The sequence below is a fragment of the Pan paniscus genome, chromosome 12, assembly GCF_029289425.2.
Source record: "Pan paniscus chromosome 12, NHGRI_mPanPan1-v2.0_pri, whole genome shotgun sequence".
Classification (NCBI taxonomy): domain Eukaryota; kingdom Metazoa; phylum Chordata; class Mammalia; order Primates; family Hominidae; genus Pan; species Pan paniscus.
Genome location: NC_073261.2, coordinates 24,967,718 through 24,995,131, shown reverse-complemented (window position 1 = coordinate 24,995,131; position 27,414 = coordinate 24,967,718). Strand labels below are relative to the sequence as shown.

Genomic DNA, 27,414 nt, shown 5'->3' with positions numbered 1-27,414 from the left:
CTTCTGGATCCTGAATTGAAATATGTAGCAAGACACATCAGTGACTTCTAAAAATACAACTTATAAGAATAAATGACAGTACCTCATTACAATTATAAAGTTTTATTTTTGAAGAAAATTATCATGTGACTGGCAAATTCAAGAAAAAAAATTAGGGCTGAAAAAAAGTTATTTTAATCCATCAACCTGTTCCAAGAAAAGCTGTTACACATCATCCTGGCTAAATCTGTGGTAATCCTGTTTTAGGGACTTCTTGATGGCTACTAGGAGGCAAAGAGGCATGGAGATTCAGTCTCATGGCTTTTATTATGCATTCCAAATAAACAGCTGTTTTCTGAATGCAGTTGCCCAAATGCCTAAAATTTTCTGACTGGACTGATTCTCACTCCTGATAGATTTCTAAATACCTTATAGAAGTGTCTTCAGGAAAAGACGCCAAGCAACCCTTTGAAATTCCTCAAAGCTGCACACTCATCACCTGGGAATTATTCACAACCTCTCCTACGATTGCCCTGAGGGCCACAACCTCTGCCTGCTGTCCCTGTCCTCGCGACCAGCTCTCCCTCAGGGCCCCCCTAAAGTTACTGCCCCAAAGTCCAGACTACTCCTTGGGCCTCCAGTTAATCCTCCTCGCTGCGGCTAGAGAGCTCTTTCTAAAACAGGAGTGTCTTCAGAGCACTTTACCGCAGGAATTCTTCCGTCATTCCCCTTCATCCGTGAATACAATCTCAACCCGAGCATGGCAGCCGAATCCATTCTTGATCTAACTCAGTGATTCCCAACTCCAGATGTTCACAGAAACACCTGTGGTGCTTCAGTCTGGTTCCTGTGGTCTAAGGCATGTAGCTGGGATACAGAATCAGTGATTCCAGCACCTTCTGTTGGCCCCAGGTGCAACTCTTGCAGAATTCACTCCCCAAGGGGCCGTCCAGCCTGAGTTTGGAGCCTCGCAGGTGACGCCTGTGACCAGACACACCCTGCACCTTTTCAGAATGTTATTCATCCCTCTAGACATGAGGGCAGAGGCCTACCTTCCGCTCTATGGAACCCAAATCCTGGAGACCTGTTCCCAAGCAGTTATGGCTGGCAGAGTGTTGGAAAGGGTGACACTTCCTTCACAGACATTTCAGGAAGGTTCAATACTTCTAAAATAAGATTCCATAGAATAGTGAGTTGAACCCTACGAAGATATTTTTGACTTACAAAAATAGCAACTTCATGTGGCTCAACCTGACACTGGAAAGGGCTACAGAAGTTACTCAAGAGAATTTTAAAAATGAAACACCACAAATGTTAATTGAGCAGATTTAATTTCCCTGAGATTATATTCCATAAGTGATACAAATACTACCCATTAGACCAGGGGTTTTCAAAGTTTGCTGTGCAAAAAATCAGCTAGGTATCTTATTAAAATGGTCCCCAACATGTCTGAGCTGGAGCTTCAGTGTTCACAGGTCTCACAAGCTCCCAGGTGATGCTGATGCTACTGGTCTCTGGGTCACACTTTAAAGAGGAAGACATTAGATAAAGTAAAAGGAGTCATGAGAAAAGGTGCACCTAAAAAACATCACATAACAAAATACTAAAGTCACTAGTGGATAATAACAAACATGTCTCTCTACTCTATATTCTAAGATCAGTCTTTCGTTTTCTATATTTCCATGTGTCTGATTATAAAGACTCATTAAGCTTATGGGCTTTTTAAACTTCAAAAATAAAGTGCTACGATTTTTAAAATAAAAACACGACTATAAGGGCTTTTAAGAAACTTGCCTATTTCTGAGAGTGAAGGACAATCTTTGAGATCCAAACTCTTCTGAAATTCTATTTCATTGCATAAACCCTCGATTATTTATTGCCTTTTGAGTCTAATCTCCATGACATTTAATTTGCTCCTTAAGGGCAAGGCCATTTTATATATTAATAATAGTTTGGTCTCCTCGAAAGCACTTAACATTTACATAAAAGTTCACAATTGTAAAACCTAATCAGAAGTCCATTTTTCCTTGCAGCAAGATAGGAAAAAGGACAATCTTCAAACTAAAGCATACTTCCAATTATTTATCATAAATATTTGATTTTACTCCATGACTTCTAAAATACAGAAATGTTTACTGCTTTACAAATAATAAATATTAAAGATATGACAAATTACTGTAGCGTACTAAAATATTTACAAGTATGCATGTGTTAAGTTGAAAACAGGCATACCATCCTAGTGGACTAATTAAGAAAAGTAAAAGGAATGTGAACTTCAACTGTCTGACAGGAAGCCCTTAAGTAACTGATTAATACTTGATGCAATCCCAATGGTCATCCTGCCTGGCATATGTCTCCCTGCAAGGCTATGTTCACCTTCTGTCTGGGCCTCTGCCTCTCGTGGCCCCCTCGGTGCTGTATATGAAACTTGTTTAGACAAGAAATGGCACATCAAAATATTTCCGTTGATCAACAGAATGCTTGTGTTTGCAGGCGTGAAACTAAAAATAAAGGAAATGATTCTTTTTTTTTTTGAGACAGAGTCTCACTCTGTCGCCCAGGCTGGAGAGCAGTGGCACAATCTTGGCTCACCGCAAGCTCCGCCTCCCAGGTTCACGCCATTCTGCCTCAGCCTCCCGAATAGCTGGGACTACAGGCGCCTGCCATCACGCCCAGCTAATTTTTTTGTATTTTTAGTAGAGACGGGGTTTCATCACGTTAGCCAGGATGGTCTCCATCTCCTGACCAAGTGATTCACCTGCCTCAGCCTCCCAAAGTGCTGGGATTACAGGCGTGAGCCACCGAGCCTGGCCAGGAAATGATTCTTAACACAAGACAGAGTAGCATCAAGTTCTGGTCTGGCATGACACCTGACCCTTATTCTGCATAAACTGTTCATTTTAAAAGCATTCCTGTGCTTTGGCTTCACCACTGGGTTCTGTCAGCACCAGAAGGATGCAACCTGACTGGAATGCAGGCTTCCAGGAGCAGGCTGGCAACCTCAGCATCTAAGTGGTTTAGTCCAACTTCAGAGCAAGCTGGGCTCTCAGAGGCAGGGAGCACAGGGAACAGGTCCCAAGGGCCCGCTGCTCCATCATGCAGTACAACTGCTGAAAGCTGGGAAAGGTGTAACACATTGTGATTACAAACACAATTTTAAGAGTCCAAATTTAGTTAGCTGTGTAAAAACAGCCAAGCCTATGTACTTTAATCAAAATCAGTGCAGTCTCAGTGTGGTCTTTACTGCCATGAGAAATCGCCAGCAGTGCTTACAAAACACCACGGATTTCTTGGCCCCACCCAGGCCCACTGAATCATCTCTAGGGGTGAGGTCAGTATCTTATTTTTAAGCAGCTTTGAAAAGCGACAGGCTGGTTCTAATAAACCAGCTTCTTCAATCTGCAGGATTTTGATAGAAAACTCCCTCCTAGTGTATGGAATTTAACTGGAAACTCAAGTTCCAGTTGATCAGAATTTGACTGACATGTCACCCTATTTTTCAGTAGGAAAATGCTTGTGGTTTCTTCCCTTCCCCCATGTATCTTATTATGTTCTCTTATTCCACCACCACTTCCCTATCCTGTAGCTGGTAGTTTGTTTACCCCTGAAAATTGTAACCTGATTAGCCCAGGTGGGAAGAAGAGACTTCCAGGTAAACGCTGAATATGCTCACCTTGGAAAAGCTTTGCTCCAGTCTTAACCTTGCCACGAGGTGCCGTGACTTCTGATCATCCTGCAGGCATGGCTGCATGGCCAAGAGCTGACCTGGAAGCCCAACAGCTCACACCCACCCAGAAATATTTCCCTTCCACCCCAACCCTTTCCAAAGTGCCCTTTTCATCATGGCCTCCGGCCCTCATTCAACAACCTCAAATTTTGTTGCTTTACGTTGTCCAAATCCATCTACTCACTTTTTAATTTACTCTTCCCATCACCACTAGAGTGTCGCTTGTTTAGAGACATTATGAAAATGGCCACTAAGGCTAACGCAGCGCCCAGGCTGGGGGGGCCGCAAGGGCTGACCTCCTGGGCAACCCCCGAGAGGAGAGGGGCGATGATGCGGCCCACTGCAGTCACAGACTGCCCCACGCCAATAAGGGTGCCGCTGGCCTGGGCCCCGCCCACGGTCAGCTGGAGGTCCGTGATGCACGTCCTGCCGATGGCAGTGGAGAAGGACAGGAGAGTGGAGGAGAGGACAACTGCACCCATGGTGGGGGCCAAGGAGTAGAGCAGCAGCAGTGTGCAGGTGAGTATGCTGGAATGCAGCAGCAGTGCCTGCGAGTTGTGCTTGTACAGCCGTAGGATCGGCCCCAGGGCAAGGCCGGCCACGGCCCCCAGCATGCTGCTGTAACTGATGAGGTAGCCTGTCACCTTGGGCCGCACCCCAAAGCGCTCCTCCAGGGCCAGGACAAAGTTACTGTAGTACAGCATGACTGCCATGGCCATCAGCAAGCGCACCAGAAATATGTCCCACATTTCGGAAAACAGCAGGTTCTTCATGTTCCGCAAGGCCAACACTACTTCGACCCAGGGCCGGGCAGCCTTCTTGCTGGCCCTGGCTCCGCAGCTGGTGGCTGCCTCCTGCACTGCATCATGGCTCCTTCCCAACAGCACATGGGTCTTTCGCAATGGCAGGCCCTGCTCTGTACTGCCCGGTTTTGCTTCCCTCCATGGAAAGAACCAAACGAGACCTGTTAAAATGGCATGAGACCCGTTAAAGCATCTGAATGCACTGAATCCATACACTACCTCCTTGGGGAAGGGACAATTATTTGTGTTAGATTACTAATCTATATTTTGGTACTAAATTTACTAGTCTGTATTTTTGTATCTAGTCTTTCACCATTCCTATGGCTTTATTCTGACATCAGGATTTTGGCAAAAGACTCTTTGCCTTTAAAAAAGAACACCACGATACCTACAAAATACTCACTGCTTCCTCCCAGCTCAAAAGCCTATGATAGTGTTCTACATCTCATCATTTCATATCTGAATTGTTATAAATTTAAATTCTTCCCTTATTAACTTTCTAATTCTCTGCCTATTCATTCATTATCTGTCTGTCCACGTAACATCCATCCATCTATCCAACCATCTAGACATCCAATATTCATGGAGTGCTTCTTAAGTGCTAAACATAGAAATATATTGACACAGAAAAGGCCTCTGAAAACACTGTACTCAAGACACTAAAACCTAAAAAGGGGTTCAGATAAGAAAAGAGGCAACCAGACTGCAATATAAGGGCCATGCTGGGGCAAGTGCAGGCTGCCACATATGTGACGGCCTGCCTTGGCTTGACCGATGGGCAGGGACAGCTTGGCCAACTCTCCCTGGGAAGCACCTGCTTGGATCTGTCCCAGGTCAGGGTCATCTAGTGCTTGTGCAGGTCACACCTGCAAAACCTCAGGGGGCACCATTCTCATAGACCACAACATATACAACCTTACGCAGTGGCTCTAACCGCCACTCAGATGATCCCACCTCTGTCCTCTTAGGACTAGCACATTCTTGCCTGTTGATCTCTTGCCAATCCATGCCCAAAAGTGTTCTTAAAACTGAATTCAAACTTGCCATTCTAGGACATCCCTCCAAACTCTATCCTACTGTTTTTTAAGTGCTAAAGAGCACTTAAAAGTTCAGCTCAGACCAGTGGCTATTCAGTGCTGCTTCATGTTGTTTTCAGCAACTTCATTTGTGTGTCATTTCTCCAAATATTGTATAAGTGCTTCAGCCGTAGACAAATTTACAACGGAAAACCAACCACATGAGAACGTGGAGGATGTGGACTTTTAATAATTCAATCTTAAAAGGGCCCTTGAACATTACACAGAATATTGATAAAGATGTGAAAGAATTATTGCTGATGAACTAAAAAAGTAGAATTAAAATAATAAAAATGATGATGATGATGGCAACTAACTTCTGTTCAGTGCTTACTATAAGCAATCCACCCACCTACCCATCCATCTGTCCAACCTTCCAATATTCATGGAGTTCCTAAGTGTGAAACACTAAGAAAATATTAACAAACAAGACAAGGTCTATGCAATCCTACCTCAGGCTCTGGGGTAAGCTGCTTGTATGCAGAACCTCTTACAGTTCTCATAACAAGGCTATGTGTTTTGTTATCCCATTTTATAGATGAAAAAATGGGAGACAATTTGCCCAAGGGTCACACTAAAAACTGGCAAAGCAGGGATTTGAACCTGAGTCTGTCAGACTCCAGAGTTTGGAGTTCCTAACCATATGAACAGAAATCACAATGAAAAGGCTTTCTCAGGCAAAGTGGCGGATCAGAGGAGGATATAAGAAGCTAACGGAGTAAAAGCGTTGACGAAAACAGCTATAGTCACTCGGGGGTAAAGGATGGCAAGACTGGGATGAGAAAGCAGCACGATATTATGTTCACTGCACTGAATGGCCAAAGCCCTGGGTGGGACAGTGTGTGCTGTCTAGCCAGGTCATCCTCCCTCTCCTCCTCTGCTATTCTATTGGCCCCAGCCTGCCTATCCTCAAGTTGCTTATGTTGGAAAAACAAGTCCCTCTTCCTTGAAGCCATTGTAGTTGGGAACACTTGCAGCGGAATGTTTTTCCTAACTGCTTAGACCCATTTATAGGCTTAAGATAGGGCAACATATTAAATGGCACTATTGTTGAAGGATCCAAAATAGAATTCCATAACCAATTCCTTTGTTATATGCTGACTTTCAATTTTGAATGATACCACATTCATGTACCTTCGTTTATATGTGAAGATACCTGGTCACATCAACGAGGCATGTGTTTGAGACTTTTATCTAGGTTTATGTGAATCCATCAGGCCACCCCTCCTGATTCAAGTTACAGGCTAAGTAAATTCCTGGCAACAAATCATAATGTATTTCTGTGAGGACTGAGAATAAGCTCATGAACTTTGCTTCCTGGGTCTGACATCCTAACCCAATACGGAAATCATCATGCAAAAGAGAACCTTGAATATGAAGATTCAAAAAGCTGCAGTAAAGTACAATATCATTAAATGTAAGGAAAACTGCCTAGCATGAATTCTCGTTTATGAAGTCATTTATCCAAGGGCCAGCCATGCACCACTCTCTAAGTGAAGAAGAAGAAAGACATTTTAAACAACTAGCCCTGCATCCAAGGAGCTCATAGTCCTGTGTGTGTGTGTGTGTGTGTGTGTGTCTGTGTGTGTGTGTGTCTGTGTGTATGTATATATGTATGTCTTTATTTGAGACAGGATCTCACTCTGTCACCCAGGCTGGAATGCCGTGGTGTGATCACGGCTCACTGTAGTTTTGACCTCCTGGGCTCAAACAATCCTCCTGCCTCAGCCTCTCGAGGATCTGGGACTACAGGTATGTGTCACCACGCCTGGCTAATTAAAAAAAATTTTTTTGTAGACAGGGTCTCACTATCTTTCCCAGGCTGGTCTTGAACTCCTGGGCTCAAGCAATCCTCCCGCTTCAGCCTCCCAGAGTGCTGGGATTACAGGCATGAGCCACTGCACCCGGCCCAATGTGTATTCTGCACAGGGGTGACAGCAGTGAGTAAATCTGACAAAATCTCTTCCCTCATGGAGTCCGCCTACTGATTTGGGGGAACAAACAGAATGTAAGCAGTAAAACAAACTAGTAACATAATTTCAAGAAAGCTATGAAGAAAATTAAGCTCTTTTAGGCAGAATGGTCAGAGAACGCCTAAGGAAGCAGATATTTCAGTCTTGAATGCTGAAAAGAGAGAGCCAATAACAGATGTGGGATGAATGTGGCAGGTAGAGGACAGGCCTGGTAGAATGCCCTCCTATGGGAATAAGCCTGGCATACATACGGTAGACCAGAAAGCCAGCGTGGCCAGAATGTATGGAGGAAGGCAGAGAGAGGAGCAGGGTCTGCCCATCACCTACCACTGTGACAGCTGTGAGGCATGTGCATTACCATGATAGAAACAACTGGGGGTCTGTAGCAGGAGATTGCATAGTCTTTCTTTCTTACTTCCATAATTGTATTTAAATTTATATTAAATACATTAAAAATAAAAGATTTCCCTTTTAAATTGCAACTAAAATATGTATCATGCAGAAGAATAAAATTAATCCCTTCCTCACATCACATTACAAAAATCAACTTAAATAGATTAAAGATAAAAATCAACTCAAAATGGATTAAAGACAAACATAAGACCTGAAACTGTAAAAGAAGGGAGAAGCTTCTTGAAATTGACCTTGGCAATAATTTCTTAGGTATAACAACAAAACCAATCCAAAAATAGACAAATGGAACTACCTGAAACGAAAAAGCTTCTGCACAGCAATGGAAACAAATCAGCAAAGTGAAAAAGCAACCTGGAAACAATCTGCAAAGCAAAAAGTAACCTGCACAGTGGATATGATTTGCAAATCATACATCTGATAAAGAGTTAATATCCAAACTATACAAGGCACTCCTTCAACTCAACAGCAAAAAAAACAAAAACAAAAAAACACCAAGTTTAAAAATGGGCAAAAAATCTGAATAGACATTTCTCCAAGGAGTGGCTGATGGAAAAACAAAAGGTGTTCAATGTCACTAATCATCAGGGAAATTCAAATCAAAACCACAATGAAAAATCACCTCGCACATGTTAGGAGGGCTAATACAGACATATTTTTAAAAGATAAGTGTTAATGAGGATGTGGAGAAAAGAGAACTCTTGGGCTGGGCGCGGTGGCTCGCGCCTGTAATCCCAGCACTTTGGGAGGCAGAGGCGGCGGATCGCATGAGGTCAGGAGTTCGAGACCAACCTGACCAACATGAAGAAACCCCGTCTCTACTAAAAATACAAAATTAACCGGGTATGGTGGCATATGCCTGTAATCCCAGCTACTCAGGAGGCTGAGGCAGGAGAATCGCTTGAATCCGGGACGGGGAGGTTGCGGTGAGCTGATATCACGTCACTGCACTCCAGCCTGGCCAACAAGAGCAAAACTTGGTCTCAACAAAGAAAAAAAAATAGAAAAGAGAACTCTGGCACGCTGTGGGTGGGAATGTAAACTGGCACCGGCCACTGTGGAAAACACTAGGGGGGTTCCTCAAAATGACTTTCGTTTTTGGACGATGAGTCTGTCTATTCTGATAAAAACGAATTGCAAAGAAATAAAAGTAGGTAGATTGCTCCGTATGAATACACAAAACAATCTTCTCATGATTGTCAACTTACCAGCATTGAGAATGAAGACCAAAAAGCAGATGAAGGCTGTGAGATAAAACCCATCCTCTAATTCAGTGAGATAGCCACCGACCACGGGGCCCAAGATGAAGCCCACACCGGAGGCTGTGTTGAAGTGTCCGATTACAAGCGGCCGTTCCTTCTCTGGAACCACATCAGAAAGTAGAGCCCTTGAGATGGAGAGAGTGTGTTTAAAAATACCTGCAAGGGGATGAGAAACATGCTCTGTAACTTTTTCCAGACCATAAGTATCTCACTTATGATTCTGTGCTTAACCTCTATCCCTGATGGAGTTCTGATCTCTGGTTTCTTTGGAAGGCAGCTATGCTCACCACTATACCACCACGGCATCTGATCTTCTTTTTCTTTGAGCCTCTGAGGTCTGCCGGTTCTATCCCACCGTAATTGGACTCCTGGCCTAGCACTCTGATCCTAGTCAGTCACCTTATCTCTGGCAATCAAGTCCCTTAACCCTCAGCTTGCCCACCTCCTGTCATGACCTCCCAAGTGTCTCCCAGTTACGCCTGCATTTCACGGTGGCTTCCATAAAGCGAGTTTTCACTCTTTACACATTAACTCATTGAGCCAATATTTACTGCATGCCTACTCTATGGCCAGCCCTAAGGTTGACCCTGAGGATAAACCAAAGAACAGAGAAACGGAGCTGGGGAGAGGAGAAGGAGTGAGTAGAAATTTGATAGCACCATCATTGAACCAATACCAATGGATTTCCTACCAGTAAGAGGCCTGTGAATTTGTTGAACAAATTGAATGCTGTGATATAACTTTTAATAAGAAATTAAAGTAACTGACAACTATACTCCTCGTATCTCTGCAGATGGATTTGACTCCTATGTCCCTAGACCCCCCAAGTGCAGAAAAACCACACTTGCAAACATGCTGACAGATTCTGGTAACCAGCGGCCCACTATTTTGATCAACACATAGTAGAAACTGAATAAATGCGGCTGGCGGATCTGCATGAATCACTCCAGTGTGATGTGACACAGCGTTTCTCCGTGATCTCCCGTGGGCAGTCTCACTCTGCACATCACTGTGCTGCCGCCGAGTGCTTCAACACACTCGTCCTACTAATCTATTCCCAGCTCTGCCTCAAAAGTAGTGTGGTTGTGTGCCTGACAGCCAGCCTTTTTGGAAAGCAAATGTATAAATCTCTTTTGGAATTAGGTAGATGGACTCTCCCTAGACCTGTTTCCTTAAATGTCAGAGAGGACTGGGCCAGAACATGATTTCCATAGGTCTCGCAGGAGTTCTATGATTCCTTTTGAAATTGTATTGACGTCAGGTTCACTTTACATACATGAGGGACGAAGACTGTGGTAAGAGTATCCCGTGAACAACCCAGCCTAAGCTTCTCTTCTCTTTCAGAGGTTGGGGTGGTGGACAGAGTGGAATGGAAAATGAGGCGTCCAACTCAGGCACTTAAACCTCAGGCACTGACTTGAAGTCAGTGGTTCATTTTTAGGACACAAGGATCTGAATCCACAACTGACTTTGTGAAGCAGAACCTTGTGAAGCCCCCCGCGGCTTGCTCCTGTTCACAGACCAGTCAACACTGTGGAGGTTACATGGGCAAGGAGGAGTTTTTATGTATAGCTCTCATTTGTGAAGATCATAGTGACAGTTCATATAAGAGAACTCTCACTACTTAAGCTCAGGCTCACTTCCTATTAAATAAAACATTTTAACCCTCCCCACAAATCTCAATGCATTTTGTAACAACTCTACGTTCTTATTCATCTTCCCCATCTGCTTCTTTAGAATTATGAACAGTACATACCACATAATGGTGGAGTGTGTTATACTATAGAAAGACATGCTGCCCACCAAAGACAATAAACTCAACACCAGATGCATATACAATGGCTGTCACTTGGATTTTGTGTGGTACCGGGGTTTGTAAAGACAACTGACCACATTTAAGCAAAGACCTTCATAAAGCATTTATCTAGTCAACAAAAAGGCATGGTTAAGAATGTTGGGGGGCTGAACTCTACAGACTTTCAGAGTAAATGAAAAAAGTATATATTCCACAGAAATGGTGTGGAAATCCCAGGTGAGTCAGCTGATCATCACGTCTATGTTAAAATGAGTTATCTGATGCTGTATTTATTTGGGGAGTCAGTTAAAAGCAAGCAGTTTAACAAAACTCGAGATGGTGCCCAATAACCCTGACTTGTCAAGCAGGGTAGCAAAGCCTGCCAGTGCTCTGACAGGTACAGTAAGAGAGACACTGAAACTCCCCTAATTCCTAAGAACGGCAAAGAGAGAACAAAGAGCTTCTACAGGAATAATATACCCACCAAGCGCTACGCCGCATTCACAGGAGGTGTTTCAAAAAATGGACAAAATAAAAGCTAGTTCAAAATGTTAAAAACAGTCCAGACGAGCCTGGAAACAGCAAACTCGTCCACAAGCTGCTGTATCATAATCCCAGTGTCCCCGCTAACTGACAGTCAGACAGAAGGAGGCCACAGGAAAGCTAAAGAAGTGAATCCCAATTTGATGTGAGGAAGCCCAGTTACAAAACTACAGGCTCACCAAGGGACAGAACAGGAACCTCAGTGCTGGCCAAAGACACTTAACAAATTCTTACTGAATGATGTAGAGTAAGATAAACAGGAAGGAGACAAGTCCCAATACAGTAGTGTGATCATTCACGCTGACAGGCTCTGAGGGGCAAGGGGCTCTGTCAAGTACGACTCCAGGTTTGGTCAAGATAGCAGAGTGCCTGGCCCATGCTAAATGTTCAATGGCCAGCAGCTGCTGGTGTCAGTTATAGTCACAACTGCCATTGTAATTAGCGCTTTAGGTAAGTGCTAATCAAAGAGGCAATGTCCAGCAGGAACAGGCTTTAGATATAGACATAGACACACACACACGCTCGCGCACGCGTGCACGTGCACACACACACACACACACACACACACAGGCCAGCATTTCTGCCTGTTAGAATTCCCACATTTGGGAAGCCTCAGAGACTTGCCAGGCACGGCTCCCTTCTGAACACTCTTTAAGCAAGTAAGGATGTTGAGCAAGACCACAGAGGTGGCCCAGGAGGAAGCCTGCAGTTTCACATATTGAGGTTCTGGGGGAAGCTACGTTTGAAAAAAAGAAAAAAAAAAGTCACTCACCTGCCGGGACTCTAGCCAGGACAAACAGAAACACATTGGTGGCTGCTCCGAGAAGGAGATAGCCCAGGGCACTGAATAGAATGCATGCCAGCAAGGAAGACCGTCTTCCCACTACATCGCTCCAGCAGCCCTGAGGAAAGTAAGAAAAAGCCCTTGGACCCCATCCACGGTAACGACTACCACCATGCAAATGACCAAAACAAAGTGACCAGGGGAAAACAATGGAAGATTCAGTGTCAGATCCTCAGATGCTCAGTTCCACGATGCCACTTGTCAGAGTAAGTTATTTTCTCTGATCTTCACACACAGTGAATGGAAAAACACAATGTATTTTTTTTTTTTTTGGTCCAGAAACAAACAAACAAAAAAGTCTGATGATCTGGTAGCTAAGAAAGGCAGGAGAGATGATAAAGTATAATTTATAAAGCCTCATTATTGTCTCCATTCTCATTACTTTATAAAACTACACTCTTCAGATACCATGTACATTTTTAAAAAATTTAGAAAATACTGAAAAACAAAATGACCAATACAAAAATACCTCATAATCCTAAATGTACCTATATTTTAACAAAGTGGTCATACAATATGCTCTATTTTGTAACTTGCTTTTTTACTTAATATGACTTAAGCATCATTCCATGTTATTAAAACTTTTCCTTTGTTACCATTTTAATCACATTCCTTATTCCACTACATACCAATATTTATTTAACAAATAGTTTTGTTAGATTTTTGCTCTTTAAAAATTTGTCAAAAATATAAATAACGCTACAATAGGCATCTTCATAGCAAATTCTCCACAGATACCCTTAAAAATTCCCTTAGAACAAACCCCTAGAATTGGAGTTGTTCCAATTCTATGCAGGCATTTTTTTTAGGCATTTGCCATATACTGACCAACTACTCTCTGGAAAGATTTGTAATCCCATATATACTGTAATTAGAACAGTAACAGTCTCCATTTCCCTGTATTTCAACCAGCACTGCTACTGTCAATGTTTAAAATCTACAGATTTGTTAAGCAGCATCTTTTAAAATTATGTTTGCCTTTTTTCCTGATAATTTTTTTAAAATTTGTGTACTATTTGCATTTTCTCTTGAGAGAGGCAAGTAAGGCAGCATTTCTGTCCCCTTAGAATTCCCACATTTGGGAAGCCTCAGAAACCTGCCCGGTGTAGCTCCCTTCTGAACACTCTATGCAAGTAAGGATGTTGAGCAAGACCACAGAGGTGGCCCAGGAGGAAGCCTGCCATTTCACACACTGATGTTCTGGGTGAAGCTATGTTTGAAAAAAAAAGTCACTGCCTTAAAACAACAACTACTAAACACCATACTATCAATGGAGCACTGTGTAAAAGGGTTAAGAAACAGGGTCCCCCATGCTGTGTGAAACCCTGGATGACCCCCAGTTCCAGTACAATGGGCTGGTCTCCAATAGTCCCGGCTGGGAGGTGACTGAGGCTGGTTCCTGCGTCCCTCCTTCCTCAGTGATGTTCCACAACCATTCCTCACCCTCTCCACTAACCATGGAAGGAATCTCACAGGCCACTACTCCATGCCAATTGCCAAGTGTACCTGTTCATGCCCTCTCCCCATTTTTATTGATATGTTTATCTTTTTCTTAAGGGGCTGAAAGATCCCTTTACATAACGATGTAAACTTCCTCTATAAAATATTTTTAAGGTAAATCTTCCAAAATACTGTCATCCTTCTATAGGTGTCTTCAATCCTACTCCCCAATTTTCATTTCAATGAATTTTAGAAATTCCCCATACTCTTTTGATCTGGGGAAAGGGTTACTGGCCTCCTTGTACTCACAGGGCAGTGGTATAATCTGGGAGTTACACCCTGGCCCTAAGCCTGGCTGTTTGGGCTCAACGCTGAACTCATCATTCCTTCCACCATGACCTCGGACATATGAGCTAACCTCTCTATGCCTCAGTCTCTCTACCTGTAAAACAAGAATAATATCTGCCTCAGAGATTATCTTCCCCACTCAACACTTTCTGTGTGCTTAATATAAAATGAGTCATTAAAGACCCACAACCACCCTTTGAGGCTGGTTATTATAAGGATTAGAGGAAATAAAGTTCTCAAAACTTAATAAATGGATCATTTTTTATTAAAATACATTTATTTAAAAACATTAGCCAAATCTGACAGAATATACTTTTTCTGTATAAAGATTTGTTCTCAAAATTAAAAGTTTTTTGGTAAAATTTATAATTAAAATATGTGCTTACAGAAGTATGGGTTAAAAAGGAAATTTTAGCTAGGAATTTCTGTATCTTAAGGCTTTCTAAGAAAGGTTTTCATTAAATTTCAGCTAAAAGACATATGAAATGTTCTGTGTAAGTACAAACATAAAACAACAAAGGAAAATCTGAAAAAAAGGGTAGAGTCATAGTTAGCAATAAAAATTTACATTCATAAAGTGCTAACTATTGCCAGGCACTCTGATAAGTAAGAGTATAAAAAAATTAAGCAAGTAAGCGTGGTCTGTATCTCAGGAAGACCAGAGTCCAGGAAGAGAAAACATTAAAAGAATTAACATACACTGTGACCTAATAGCTCTAACAGATACACACATCAGATATTTTGGGAGTGAGTTTACAAATAAAGAGAAAAGGTATTTACTAAGATGTAACTCAAACTTTTCTCTCACAAGAAAGAACATGAAATACGACATTCTGCTTGACAAGCAAGTGCATTGCTCTCCTGTACAATCTGATAACTCTAGTTACCTATTTACCATTTTATATCATTAAGGCAATGACAGATGACTCTTAGAAAAAAAATAATATGGGCTTAGAGTCTAAATACTGAAATTAGGTGGCTTAGTCAAATTAACCTATGTGGATCTTAATTGGTCTTAATTTCCTCCTATATAAAAGAAAGATACCAAACTACTTTGCTGGGTTACTATAAAGTTTAAATGAGGTTAACACTATTATTGTAATGGAAATCTAATATATGAAGTACTTCAATAAATCAGGAAGTAGCTGTTTACTTATTTAAGAATTTATTATGGAATCTGACTGAATTTCTTTTAAAAATATATTTTACAAGGAAGCAACTCTTGGGAAACATAAGTACACTTTCTGTTCCTTAAATATGAGACCCCCAGGCCAGCTATTGAGACCAAAGTCACTACTGATCAATTGTGAGACTAAATAGACTATTCTACTGAACCGCCTGAACCACTGGATGCTGAGGTCTCCAGACCAGAGTGATCACAGTAAACAGCACAGGGAGAGAGAAGGGGACATCAGGTAAGGTCTCTGAAATTCAAACAACTGAGTGGTCAGAAGTAGGGCAGTGACAAGGTCACCACTGAATCTGTGTTTCTTTTTTTTGATTTCTTAGAAACAGGGTCTTCCTTCCTATGTTGCCCTGGCTAGACTTGAATTCCTGGGCTCAAGCGATCCTCCAACCTTAGTCTCCTGAGTAGCTGGGACTGCACGTGCCAGCCACCACGCCTGGCCACCTCTGGATCTTTCTACTCCATGCCGCACATATACAATCAGCCAATCCAAATGTCCCCTTCTGTCTATACACTTAAGTCTTATAAAAAAGCTTTTATTTAGTTCAAAATACACAACTTTAAATAGAATAGCAGAAATATAAATGGATTTGATTACTGTCAATGAAGTGAAATAAATAATAAAATTGGTAATAACATTTTTTTTTTTTTTTTTGAGACAGAGTCTCGCTCTGTCGTCCAGGCTGGAGTGCAGTGGTGCGATCTCGGCTCACTGCAAACTCCGCCTCCCAGCTTCACACCATTCTCCTGCCTCAGCCTCCCGAGTAGCTGGGACTACAGGTGCCCGCCACCATGCCTGGCTAATTTTTTTGTATCTTTTTTTTTAGTAGAGACGGGGTTTCACTGTATTAGCCAGGATGGTCTCGATCTCCTGACCTTGTGATCCACCCGCCTCAGCTTCCCAAAGTGTTGGGATTACAGGCGTGAGCCACCGCGCCCAGCCTAAAATTGGTAATAACTTTTGTTTACATTCTTTTTGTCTGTAAAAAGCAGGGAATTGTAGGAAGAACATATTACAATTTAAAGGTGTTCTCATCCCAAATCTATCACTTTTTGATAAACTTCAAGTCCCCAATTTTACTACATCTGTGATGGATGAGACACGTGATCATGTTTTACCAAATGGAAGATAACTTACCACCAATGTGCTAGAAAACAGTTGCAAAATGCCATAGGAGGAGCCTGTAAAAAACAAATCAATAACAATAAAATCAGCTAGAGCTATCACAAAAATGGATTAATGTGATAACAATTACACAGAAACCAACAGAAAAACATTAGGGTAAGATACCTTTTTGTTTTAAATTATCTCACATCTTTTTTTTTTCTACTTGGAAAAATGGAAGTAATACAATTTCTAACAAAATGGAAGTAATACAATTTCTAACAAAAGGTTTTCAAAAAATTGAGGGCAAACAGAAGAGAGAAAAAAGGCAAAAGGTGACGTTACGGACGCTGTATGATTGTCCTTCCATCATATGAGATTGTGTAGCTTCAACTTATGAAACAGCATAGAGAGTACTCAGGGGAATAGAAATTTAAATTCTGGAAAAACCCTACTAAGCCTTAAAATCTTAACATTGTCTCTTATGTTTCTAATGTGTAATGGTTTTATAAAATGATTTATTTTATAAAGAACTTATATTTTTTTTACAGAGCTCTTTTACCTCCATTATCATGCAATGTGCCCTATCCGATTTTCCCAAAAACCTTCACACTGCTGGGTGGTCCAGTGTAATTCCAAGTACATTTGTCGAGGGAAATACAAATCACGGCATGGACCATGATTTAACAAATATTATGTACAAGACTGTCCACAAACACTTGCTTGTTTGGCTTGTGAATGATCAACAGCTGTTAGTCTCAACAATTTCCCATTAGTTAGCATAGTCCTAAGCCCTGCTGTCTCTTGCCTTTTTGGTAAATCAATGACTTCTGGATGGAATTTTTATGCTGCACAGGAAGAGAAACCCTACAATATCTATGATGTGTTGGTGACGGTGTGAGAAGCTTGCAACTAATTGGCTAATGTTCACCGAAACCCTTTCCCACGAGGTGTAATTTCTGTAGATTATGTTTCCCTGGTCTCTCACATTAGGTTAAGGGTTCCTGTAGGCAGGAGTCCACATGTACCTACCCTTTTATACACACAGCCAGCTCCTTGCAGAGGCCCCATAAGTACCTGTTGCCACTAGTGGCATGGGACTTGGTTATAGTGCTCAAATCTCAAAATCTCTTTGAACATACGTCGTCTAGAAAAAAGGAATTGCATTTGCTATAGGGTAATATTTTAAAATATTCTGGAAATTTGTTTTATCTCATTTCCCACTTACCTTTGGATAATATTTGGATACAAAATTGAATTGTTTTCAGGTACTTGGTTCAGAGGATTTAAGATTCAGTGCTCTAAAAATGAGCAATATCGACCACTCACCTACTATTCCAGCAACTGTTGGACTTGCTCCAAGGGACTTGACATGAAGGCTCAATAAAGGCACAACCATGCTGACACCAAACAAATCCTAAAACAAAATAAATGCTGATGGACTCAAATTAGTATTTTTCAAACTAGTAAACCTAAAAATTTAAACTAATTTAAAAAATAAAACCAATATCTAAAATTTTAAACACATAAGAAATCATAATTGGATTCCATAGCATGCCATACAAATCTGCTGCCACTTGCAAATGCCTGGATTAGTCTGACCTGGGATCCGTTTTAACTTTACACTCAAGGAGGATATGCTACAGAAGTTCCTCAAACAAAACAGACAAAAAACCCCATATTTTCTGTGGATAAGTCATAAGAAAAAATGCAGTCATAATTTGTATTTATTGGTGAACCAGCACTTGCTTAAAAATATGTTTCCTTCTGGAGTTGGCGAAAGTGGCTAATGTCCTAGGACCTGTAGTTTATAAGCTCATAAAATAATACCTGAGAAGAAAGGCTCAGTAAAGCAAGAAGGAAGAAGCTGGTGCACTAGGTAAAGGCCAGTGTTTTGCAGCTAAGTCATAGAAAGCGAATGGGCTTTGGGGTCAGGCAGACAGTTCTCAATTCCACCTCCATCACTTACTAAACATGTGTCTTTGGAAAGTTACTTAAAGTTACCAAGCTTCCGTGCTGTCATCTGCAAAGGGTAGAACAGTAATACCTGCCTGGTAGAAATATGATGAGCATTAAGTGGCATAATGCTTGAGAAAGGCCTAATAAAACAATGTAAGCTCAAACATGTCTTCTCCCTTCTTCAGTTCTGGGGATAAGGACAGGTCCTTTTTGCTAGGTATTCTGAGTTAATAGACAGACTGTTAACTTCTCTTTTAATTTTGTTCTTATTCTCACTAGGTTACCTGCTACAGTTGGTTTAGTGGGAGAAAAAACATTGCACACACACAGTTTTCATCATATTCGACCTGAATTCCTTCTTTCATACAGCTGGTTAGTTGGAAAGAAAGAACTCGCATGAAATATGTATTTTCCTTGAGCTCAGAGTTAATCTTTTGTTCCCCCTTCCCTGTCCTGGTAGCTGTACATTCATATAACTATAGATACATAAATTTCCACATACTCTTTTCAGTGGGCCTTTTCCATGGTTACATCTTTAGATGACCCTGTTATCTAATATCAAGTGACTATAATTAGCTCTTAAAATTACATTACCAGAGTGATGGTTTATTATTTCAATATTGCCATTACTTAAAATTTCCTTTGGGTCTAAGTCCATTTCTTTTGGGCTTTGCTGTCAGTTGCATCTCATCAGCCCACCGATGTTTATACATTTAAAAGACTCAAAATGTACCAGCCACCTATTGAATCTTCTGGATCTTTCAGAAAAGGAAACTCAATTGTCCAATAACCATTTTTTTCCAAAAAAAAAAAAAGTCCCAGTACAACATATCATTTAATAAAATGGGTATCCTAAATAAGAGATGGAGAGAAATATTTAGGTCAAGAGACTGAGCTCTATGGAAGGTAAGTATGAAAATACAGACTCAAAGGCAATAACTGATGATTGGTGTTACTTTAGCACTTGGTGAGTCTGAAAAGTACTATATTCTTCCAAGGAGACTGGCCACTGAATCTTTCCTCTCAGGAAGTTCTGTTCTAAAATTGCCTTCTCCTTTACTATAAAAGGCAACTCCTTTCTGCTTCTCAATCCATAGCTTCTTCAAAATCACTGCATTTGGCATCTGGTCATGTGCATGTAACCACTTATAAAAAGATCATGTCAGAAGGAGCCACTTAAAACTTTCACTGAATATCAACATTTTTCAATAAAAATTGATGAATATGTACACTCAAAAGTTTCAAGACTCTTTTCAGGGTAGGAACCCCAGTAATTATTGATTACTGGACTATCTCAATGAAAATGAATTATCACCTGAATAAAGCTGATGGGATGGAAAACAAATCTCACCAAGTATCTGGAGGAAAAAAGTGGTTGAAATAATAGATCTCATCACCATCTAAGCATCCTAAACAAAATGGGCCTCAAGGGTCATCTTGGTCTTCCCTCCTAAACAAATTAAAACTTGGAAGTACGGATAACTGCTAAAACAGAACAATTTGGCAAATGACTTCTCTAAGCTTGTTCCCTTCCTCTCCCATTCAGAAACCATTTGTCCAAGAATCTTAGAGGTCTCTACATCCCTAAATATGTCAAAAAAATAACTAAATTATGTATAATATTCCTTAGATGTTACCTAACAATCATCTGTTAGGTAGCTTTATGTGACTTTCATATAAAGCTTCATATATTTTAATTGTTTACAATATTTTCCATTAAAAAAATCCCTACTCTTTCAACTTTTGGGAAACCATAAACTTTTCCCTTAAGATATGAGACACCTAATGGTTCTCTTGAATACATTATTAAAGTTATTAAAATTCTGTATCAGGCTTGCTAGATTAGACTTGCCAAATACACAGCATAAAGAAAACATATGATAAATTGTGAATATTCAAATCTGTATTGGAAGGCTGACCTTAACAAATGATCTGCGAATTGCTTTGTTTTATTCTAATACTAAAACTATTTTGAATTCTAAGTCAAATTCTCTGAACCCTAGTCTGGACTTTCCAGGTAAGGGCTCAAATGTTTTCATCTGGCTGAACCAGCCCAAGTCCCTTCTGAGACAGGACAGCAGTAGCTTGGGACCCATAACTAAAAAGGCTGGATGTCAGCCAACTCCTCTCCAAGAACCACCCATACTCACTGGTTGTGAATTCTAGGTGCCTAGACTGAAAAGTAGAAGAAGCATCCCCATGCTGAGAATGAACTACTACATTAAAGGAATAGTGGTCAGAAGGAGTGCCAGTCTCTGAAGTTAAAGGCATGGAGCTGGAGGGTGGATCCTGCAATGGCCTAGAGGCAGAGAAATCCTCTCTAAAAAGCCACCCTCCCTGAAGACCTTGTGTTTCTGGGCTTGCAGCAATTTGGTGAACATGCTTTCATGGTGATCTTAACTATTAACTCAACATAGAGTTGCTACCAACTGAACGCCTTGCATGGAGGTGGTGGCATGGAGAGTGCATGAAACTGGGAGAAGTGGTGGTCTTGATCTGCATCTGGGCAGAAAACGATGACTCCCTGCCAGGGCCCAGTGCCATCAGATACTATCTTCAAGGCCTCAAGGCCTCAAAGGCAGCCTTCTCCCATTGACACTTATCTCAGCTTCCTTACCCTCAAGATACTGGATTAGCTAACACTCAGGGCTGAATCAGGCCTAGCCTTGGAAAGGGAGGAGTGCAGAGGTGGATCTAGGGTTCTTGCAGATAATGGCCCAGAAACTACCAACATCAGCTTACTTGTAAGACTGAATTCTTCTGTGGCAGAACTGTGGATTACAATAGTGAAGCTCCGCAGCACCTGCCACATGGCAGGTGTTCAGAAATGCCATGAATCAGCTTACTAAACTTTCCATTCTACGTGGGAAATTAGCACTCAGGGAGCAAACCAGGACACGCGCGCGCACACACACACATATACACACACACGATGAAACCAAACCTCCATTGTGCAATGCACACCCTTTGTCCAAAGGTAGATGGGTACAATTCACTCTGATCTGCATTTTTAAACATTCAAGTCAACCAAGAGCTCTAGTGAAAATGCACCCAATTCTGTACAAGTGGGGTCATCAACAGCGGCTTCTCCAGCCTGGTCTGGTAAAAAAGCAAACCACAGGCACACACATCATGATGAAACCAAACCTACGCTGTGCAATGCGCAGTTTGTCGAAAGGCAGATGGGTAAAATTCACTCTGATCTGCATTTTTAAATATTTAAGTCAACCAAGAATCCTAGTGAAAATGTGCCTAAATCTGTCCAAGCGGGGTCAATAGCGGCCTCCCCTGCCTGTTCTGGTAAAAAGGCTTGCGTGTCCCTACCTCACCAGCAGCCGCACAGCAGCTGGGCTTTTCCAAGCCTGCCCACACCCCTGTTCTCCGCCCTGGAAAAGCTGCACCTGCCACAGCATTTAACACCTGGTCACACCTGAGGTTGGTGCCAGGGCTTCTCAAAAGGCAGGGAAGGGAAGACGTTCCGCGAACGGGGTGCAAGAGAACGCGCGAGGGGCAATAAAGCAGTGTGGCCAGATGCAGACTGAAGTGGGTGATAGGGCAAGAGGAGAGCTTGATAGGTAGTGAGGCACTCACCAGGCGGGCTGCGGGTTCCCACTCCCTGGGAGCTCCCCGGAAGCTCCAAGAACCGCCTGGGTCCCCAGGCCCGAACACAGTCAGCACTTGCTCCCAGCCCCCACGCTCGCACTCACCAAGAAGCCCACCAAGTAGAGACAGAGCAGGAAGCGGCGGGCTCGGACGGCACCGGAGTCGGCAGCCTCCGCCTCGGTTCCTGTCTTCCGCTCCTGTTTCCGCTCTGCGGTCTCCGAGACCACCCTCGGGGCCGAGTTCATGTCCCAGTGACCCCCAAGCTCCATACCCGCGCCGGCCGGGGGTCGGACGCAGCAGCAGCCGCGGACCGACCCCGGGAGCCCAGCCCCGCCCCGAGCGGAAGCAGGAGACGCGCGCCTGCGCAGAGAGAGGGGGCGGGTGCTACCTGGCAGCTCCGCGGGTACGTGGCCGGTGCTGGCTGGGAGTTCTGGTCTCAGGCGAGGTGGGGACTGGGCACATCGTCAATACGGTAAGCACACACCAGTTTGTGATGATAATGATGATGCTCTTTGTTTCCTCTGGGTACAGACCCTGCTGCCCCTATCGTTGGAGGACAGGAGGGAATTGTATTGAGCTTCACTTCCTCCTATGGAGTTATGCTAGGAGGTGACCAACTCCAGCTTGAAGATCCACAGACCCTGGCCACCAGTTGGTTGTGACAGACCTAGGATACGTTAACGAGGCTCTCCAAGCTTTCGTTTGCCTATTTAAAAAGCAGTAGGAAATAATGTAGTCCAACTTCTAGAGGTGTGAGAATTCTACACATGCTTCTTAAGATCCTTTCTGGTGCAGTGCAATGTGAACAAACCATAGATGGTCTATGCCTGAGTTGAGATTACAGTCTCATGGAGTAAAAATAATAAGCACGCAGTAAATAAACATAAATAAAAATACTAAACATGCAATGAAAAAGCATAAAATAAGTAAAATAATATGGTGATAATATAAAGAAGCACGGTCTTGATGTGGAAAGTAATGAGGTGGGGAGTGAGCTACTTTAGAAAAGCAGTTTGGAGGAGGTGACATGTAAGCTGAGAAGAGTGGAAAGAAGATAATGTGTGGCTGAAACTTCCTCATCAAACTGAGAGGTCAGCAGGAGTGCAGACCATTTAGGACCCAGAAGGCCATAACAGAGATTTGGGGTTTATTCTGAGTGCAGTGAAAGGAATTAAGTGAGTGCATGACACCAAAAGATGCCTTTAAATTACTTAGCAAAGCCCATGACACATGGTAAGTAATAAATGTTAACAATAGTGACTAGCCCCTCTTTTCTTTAGAACTTGTTATTTATTCCTCTTTCACTGTGGGATCAAGAAGACTCTGACATTTTACTGAGATTTTGCTCAAAATCTCAATTTACTTGTGTAGGTTGCTAAATTCTGAGATCTGTTAAATTCAGTGTTGCAAAGTTTCTCATGGGAGGTGGCACTGAATAGGGAGAAGTGGAATACTGATACTTAGAATTAAGACGTATAATTGAATCCAGGTGAAACTGTCAATCGTGAACCCTCAAGTTATTCTGAGACTCCTTTGCAGGAGAACTAGTTTGCTCTCCTATAGCTGAGGAAACTAGTCTTTTTGTGCTTGAAATTTTGTGAGTAACTCATCTGGGAAAGGCGCCTTGAAAGGGCTGCTCATGTTAACCCATTAAAACCACTCACTGTGGCTACTAAATACATAGCTAGGGTGAAATTTTAGCATGCTCTGGTGACAGGTATACATTATAACCTAGGAGGACATCTCATACACACCAAAAGAATTGGAAGTCGCGGCCAGGCGCGGTGGCTCACACCTGTAATCCCAGGACTTTGGGAAGCCAAGGTGGGCAGATCACAAGGTCAAGAGATCGAGACTATCCTGGCCAACATGGTGAAACCCTGTCTCTACTAAAAATACAAAAAATTTAGCTGGGCGTGGTGGTGCGCGCCTGTAGTCCCAGCTACTTGGGAGGCTGAGGCAGGAGAGCTTGAACCCGGGAGGCAGAGGTTGCAGTGAGCTGAGATTGCCCCACTGCACTCCAGCCTGGCAACAGAGGGAGACTCTGTGTAAAAATAATAATAATAAAATAAAAGATTTGGAAGTCTCTGCTAATATATAATCAGTGTAAACTTTAGAAACCTGGGGGAGAGATTTCTAAGGGTGTCAGACAAAAAAAGGGAAAAATATAACACTAAATTAGGCAGAATTCACTAGTATAGGTGCATTTGCAACATATACCGATGTAATATGTTAGCTTGTGCAGCTGGAGGCAGCTCTAGTAGTTTACTCAGTTGGTTGAAATTTAGACTCAAAGATGGCCTACATTTAATGATGTTCAGATGCCAGAGTTTTCCTGGCAAAATGTGGATAAAGGACTCCAAAAGTTTTGGAAAAACGACAATGTCAGAGTGGATTTATTATGTATGACTTGCAAGCCTAATACTCAAATATATTCCATGAAGAGGCCAAGACGACACTTCCCGCACTAAGGCACTGAGGAATGTATTAGTGAGAGATGCACTTGCAGTTTTGAAAAGATTTGCGATTGCTCTCTTTTGTAGGCCAGGTATAGCCATGGAGGATACCACCTTTAAGATAAGCTCTCTGATTATATGAGGAAAAGATTTCCAGATTATCAGAGGCCAGGTCATAGCACTTAAACTCAAAAGACAAGGTGGACACATTTACTTTTAAGGTCAGCAGGAGTGTACCAGTCACCAGAATGCCTTGACCTGCAGGGATCTTCGACTATGGCTAATTGATTATAGCATCCCTGGGAATGAAATAAACAGAAAGCCTACCAATGATGAATACCCCAAGCTCAATGTTCCTCAATTCTGATGTATAGCATTCATATGGGTCCACTGCTGACATGGTTTGGATCTGTGTCCCCAAGAAACCTCATGTCGAATTGTAGTCCCCAGTGTTGGAGGTGGGGCCTGGTGGGAGGTTATTGGATCATGGGAGTGGTTTCTCACGAATGGTTTAGCCCCATCCTCTTGGTGCTGTTCTCATGATAGTGAGTTAGTAAGGGAGTTCTTGTGAGATCTGGTTGTTTAAAAGTGTGCAGCACCTCCCCTTCACTCTCTCTTGCTCCTGCTCCTGCCATGTGAGATGCCTAGCTCCTCCTTTGCTTCCACCATGATTGTAAGTTTTCTGAGGTCTCTCCAGAAGCCAAGCAGATGCCACCATGCTTCCTGTACAGTCTGTGGAACTGTGAGCCAATTAAACCTCTTTTCTTTATAAATTACCCAGTCTCAGGTATTTCCTTATAGCAACGCAAGAATGGACTAATACAACCTCCACGGGATGTAGAGGCATGGAAAACTCATGCAAATATGCTGATGTTTATGCTGCTCGCTGTGTCATGAGTGATAAAATCCTTTGTCTCTGATCCAGTCATCCTATGTCTTCTGCTGGCATTCATGAAATTGTAGTAGGCTAACTTAGTTCTTACATGGGGTGAATGGGGTGAGATAAAATCAAAGACCCAAGAGAGACCTGTACACTGAAAAATATTGCTCAGAAATAGGGAAAAATTTCAAAATAAATGAAGAAATATAACGTGATTGTGAACTGGGAGACTAGATATTATTAAGATAACCATTCTCATTTATGGTGTACTGCATGTAACTCTGTGTCATTTGATTTGTTAATGAGTAAAATACTGTAGCAAGAATTGGTGGGAATATGAACTGATATGTTTTGGCTTTGTGTTCCCATGCAAATCTCATCTTGAACGGCAGTTCCCTTAATCCCCATGTGTTGTGGGGGGGACCAAGTGGGACATAATTGAATCATGGAGGTGGTTACCTCCATGCTGTTCTCGTGATAGTGAGTGAGTTCTCAAGAGAACTGATGGTTTTATAAGGGGCTTTTCCCCCTCTTGCTCAGTACTTCTCCTTGCTGCTATACCCTGTAAAGAAGGACATGTTTGCTTCCCCTTCCACCATGATTGTAAGTTTCCTGAGGCCTCCTCAGACATGCTGAACCGTGAGTCCATTAAACCTCTTTTCTTTAAAAATTACCCAGTCTTGGGTATGTCTTTATAAGCAGTGTGAGAATGGACTAATACCTGGGCCAATAATGCTGGTGGAAATGTGCAATAGCATAATTATTTTTAAAAAGAGCTTAGGAATGTCTTAAAAAGTTCAAAGTTAAACACACACCTACCCTGTGACCCAACACTCTGAGATATTTACCCAAAAGATATGGGAACATATATGTAAACAAGGTGTTGTACACAGATATCCATACAAGTCTTATTTGTAATAACCCCACAATGGAAAATCCAAATATCCATCGACAGGTGAATGGATAAGCAATTGTGGTATAGCCATACAATTCAGTATAATTTAGCAATAAAAACAATGAACTCTCAATTTCTATAACAACATGGATGAATCTCAACATAATTATGCTGAGTGAAGAAGCCAGCTGAAAAGGAACACATGCTGTATGATTCCTTTCATATAAAAATTGTAGAGGGCTTCTGGTATCTGTGCCAACATATAAAGAGCTTGGGAAGTTGCCACTCCCATTATTAAAACAAACACACATAAAAAGATAGATAAACTGAAAACCAACAACTTTTCATAGATACCTAAGAGAACTGGGGATCACAGGGCAAGCCATTGCCTGGAAATCTGGAGAGACAGACTAGAATTAGAATTACAGTCAAGATCAGCTTACTGGGAGCAGAAGCTGCTGGGACTAGTAACTAGTAGGATGACTTCAGGGGTAATTTTGATGAATTACTTGACCTAAATGTGGCGGGCATGAGATTTAGAAACTCTTGGAGAGTTAGTTTTAGGGATACCCCCACGATTTAATGGACGTTACCTACAGAAGATCCACCAGGTTCTTATTTGAAGATCTGAGAAAAATTCCGTCAGGTTCCCAGCGGAAGGAAAAGAAAAACAAGCATTTAAAAATTCATCCAGGGGAAACCTAACCATATTGAAATACACCGAGAGCATTCTGTATAACAAAGGTGAACCATGTAAGGGAAACTCCTAGCCAGAATCTTACGTTACGTGGAAAAGGGAAACTTGATAACTGAAGTCTCCTCTGTCTTTGTTTCATATGAGGGAAGAAAAAAAGCTAAAAATGTTTTTAAAGGTTAAACCCCAGACACTTAAGCCCACTAAAACATTGAAATTTAATCATAAGATTATAGAACCTTTCCCCTACCCAACACCTTACAAAAATATTAACAAGGTTCCAGTATAATAACAGTGAATTACAATCGAGATGCAAGACACAGACTGATTAAGAAGTTTCTAGGGAAACCCAAAGGCAAGAGGGGAGAAAACACAAAACAAGGAATTAGAGGCAACTGAAGCCCTTGGAACCTCCAGCTGTGAAAATATTTAACA

The 27,414-nt window shown here is 42.0% G+C and overlaps 2 protein-coding genes across 5 annotated transcripts in view; one reads left to right on the top strand and one right to left on the bottom strand.

Moving 5' to 3' along the window:
- Positions 1-86: 86 nt before the first annotated feature.
- Positions 87-22,414, bottom strand: MFSD9 (major facilitator superfamily domain containing 9). 3 transcript variants are annotated; one of them, XM_003811673.6, is made up of 6 exons: positions 22,159-22,414; positions 17,822-17,909; positions 16,526-16,569; positions 12,342-12,471; positions 9,178-9,387; positions 87-4,670 (listed from the first exon to the last, which is right to left on the bottom strand). In XM_003811673.6, exons 1-6 carry the CDS (start codon positions 22,321-22,323, stop codon positions 3,883-3,885), a joined length of 1,425 nt encoding a protein of 474 aa, XP_003811721.1. In that variant the 5' UTR covers positions 22,324-22,414; the 3' UTR covers positions 87-3,882. The 3 variants fall into 3 exon arrangements, with proteins under 3 accessions (XP_003811721.1, XP_003811722.1, XP_008962324.1); XM_003811674.6 differs by having other exon boundaries at positions 22,043-22,401; XM_008964076.4 differs by having other exon boundaries at positions 17,822-17,926; positions 22,159-22,287.
- Positions 22,415-22,428: 14 nt separating this feature from the next.
- The window catches only part of TMEM182 (transmembrane protein 182), a 79,803-nt gene continuing 74,817 nt past the window's right edge, over positions 22,429-27,414 (top strand). For both annotated transcript variants that reach the window (XM_057301255.2, XM_034953651.3), the window contains exon 1: positions 22,429-22,526. The gene's annotated coding sequence lies outside the window, so the exon portion shown is untranslated. The remainder of the gene's footprint in view (positions 22,527-27,414) is intronic.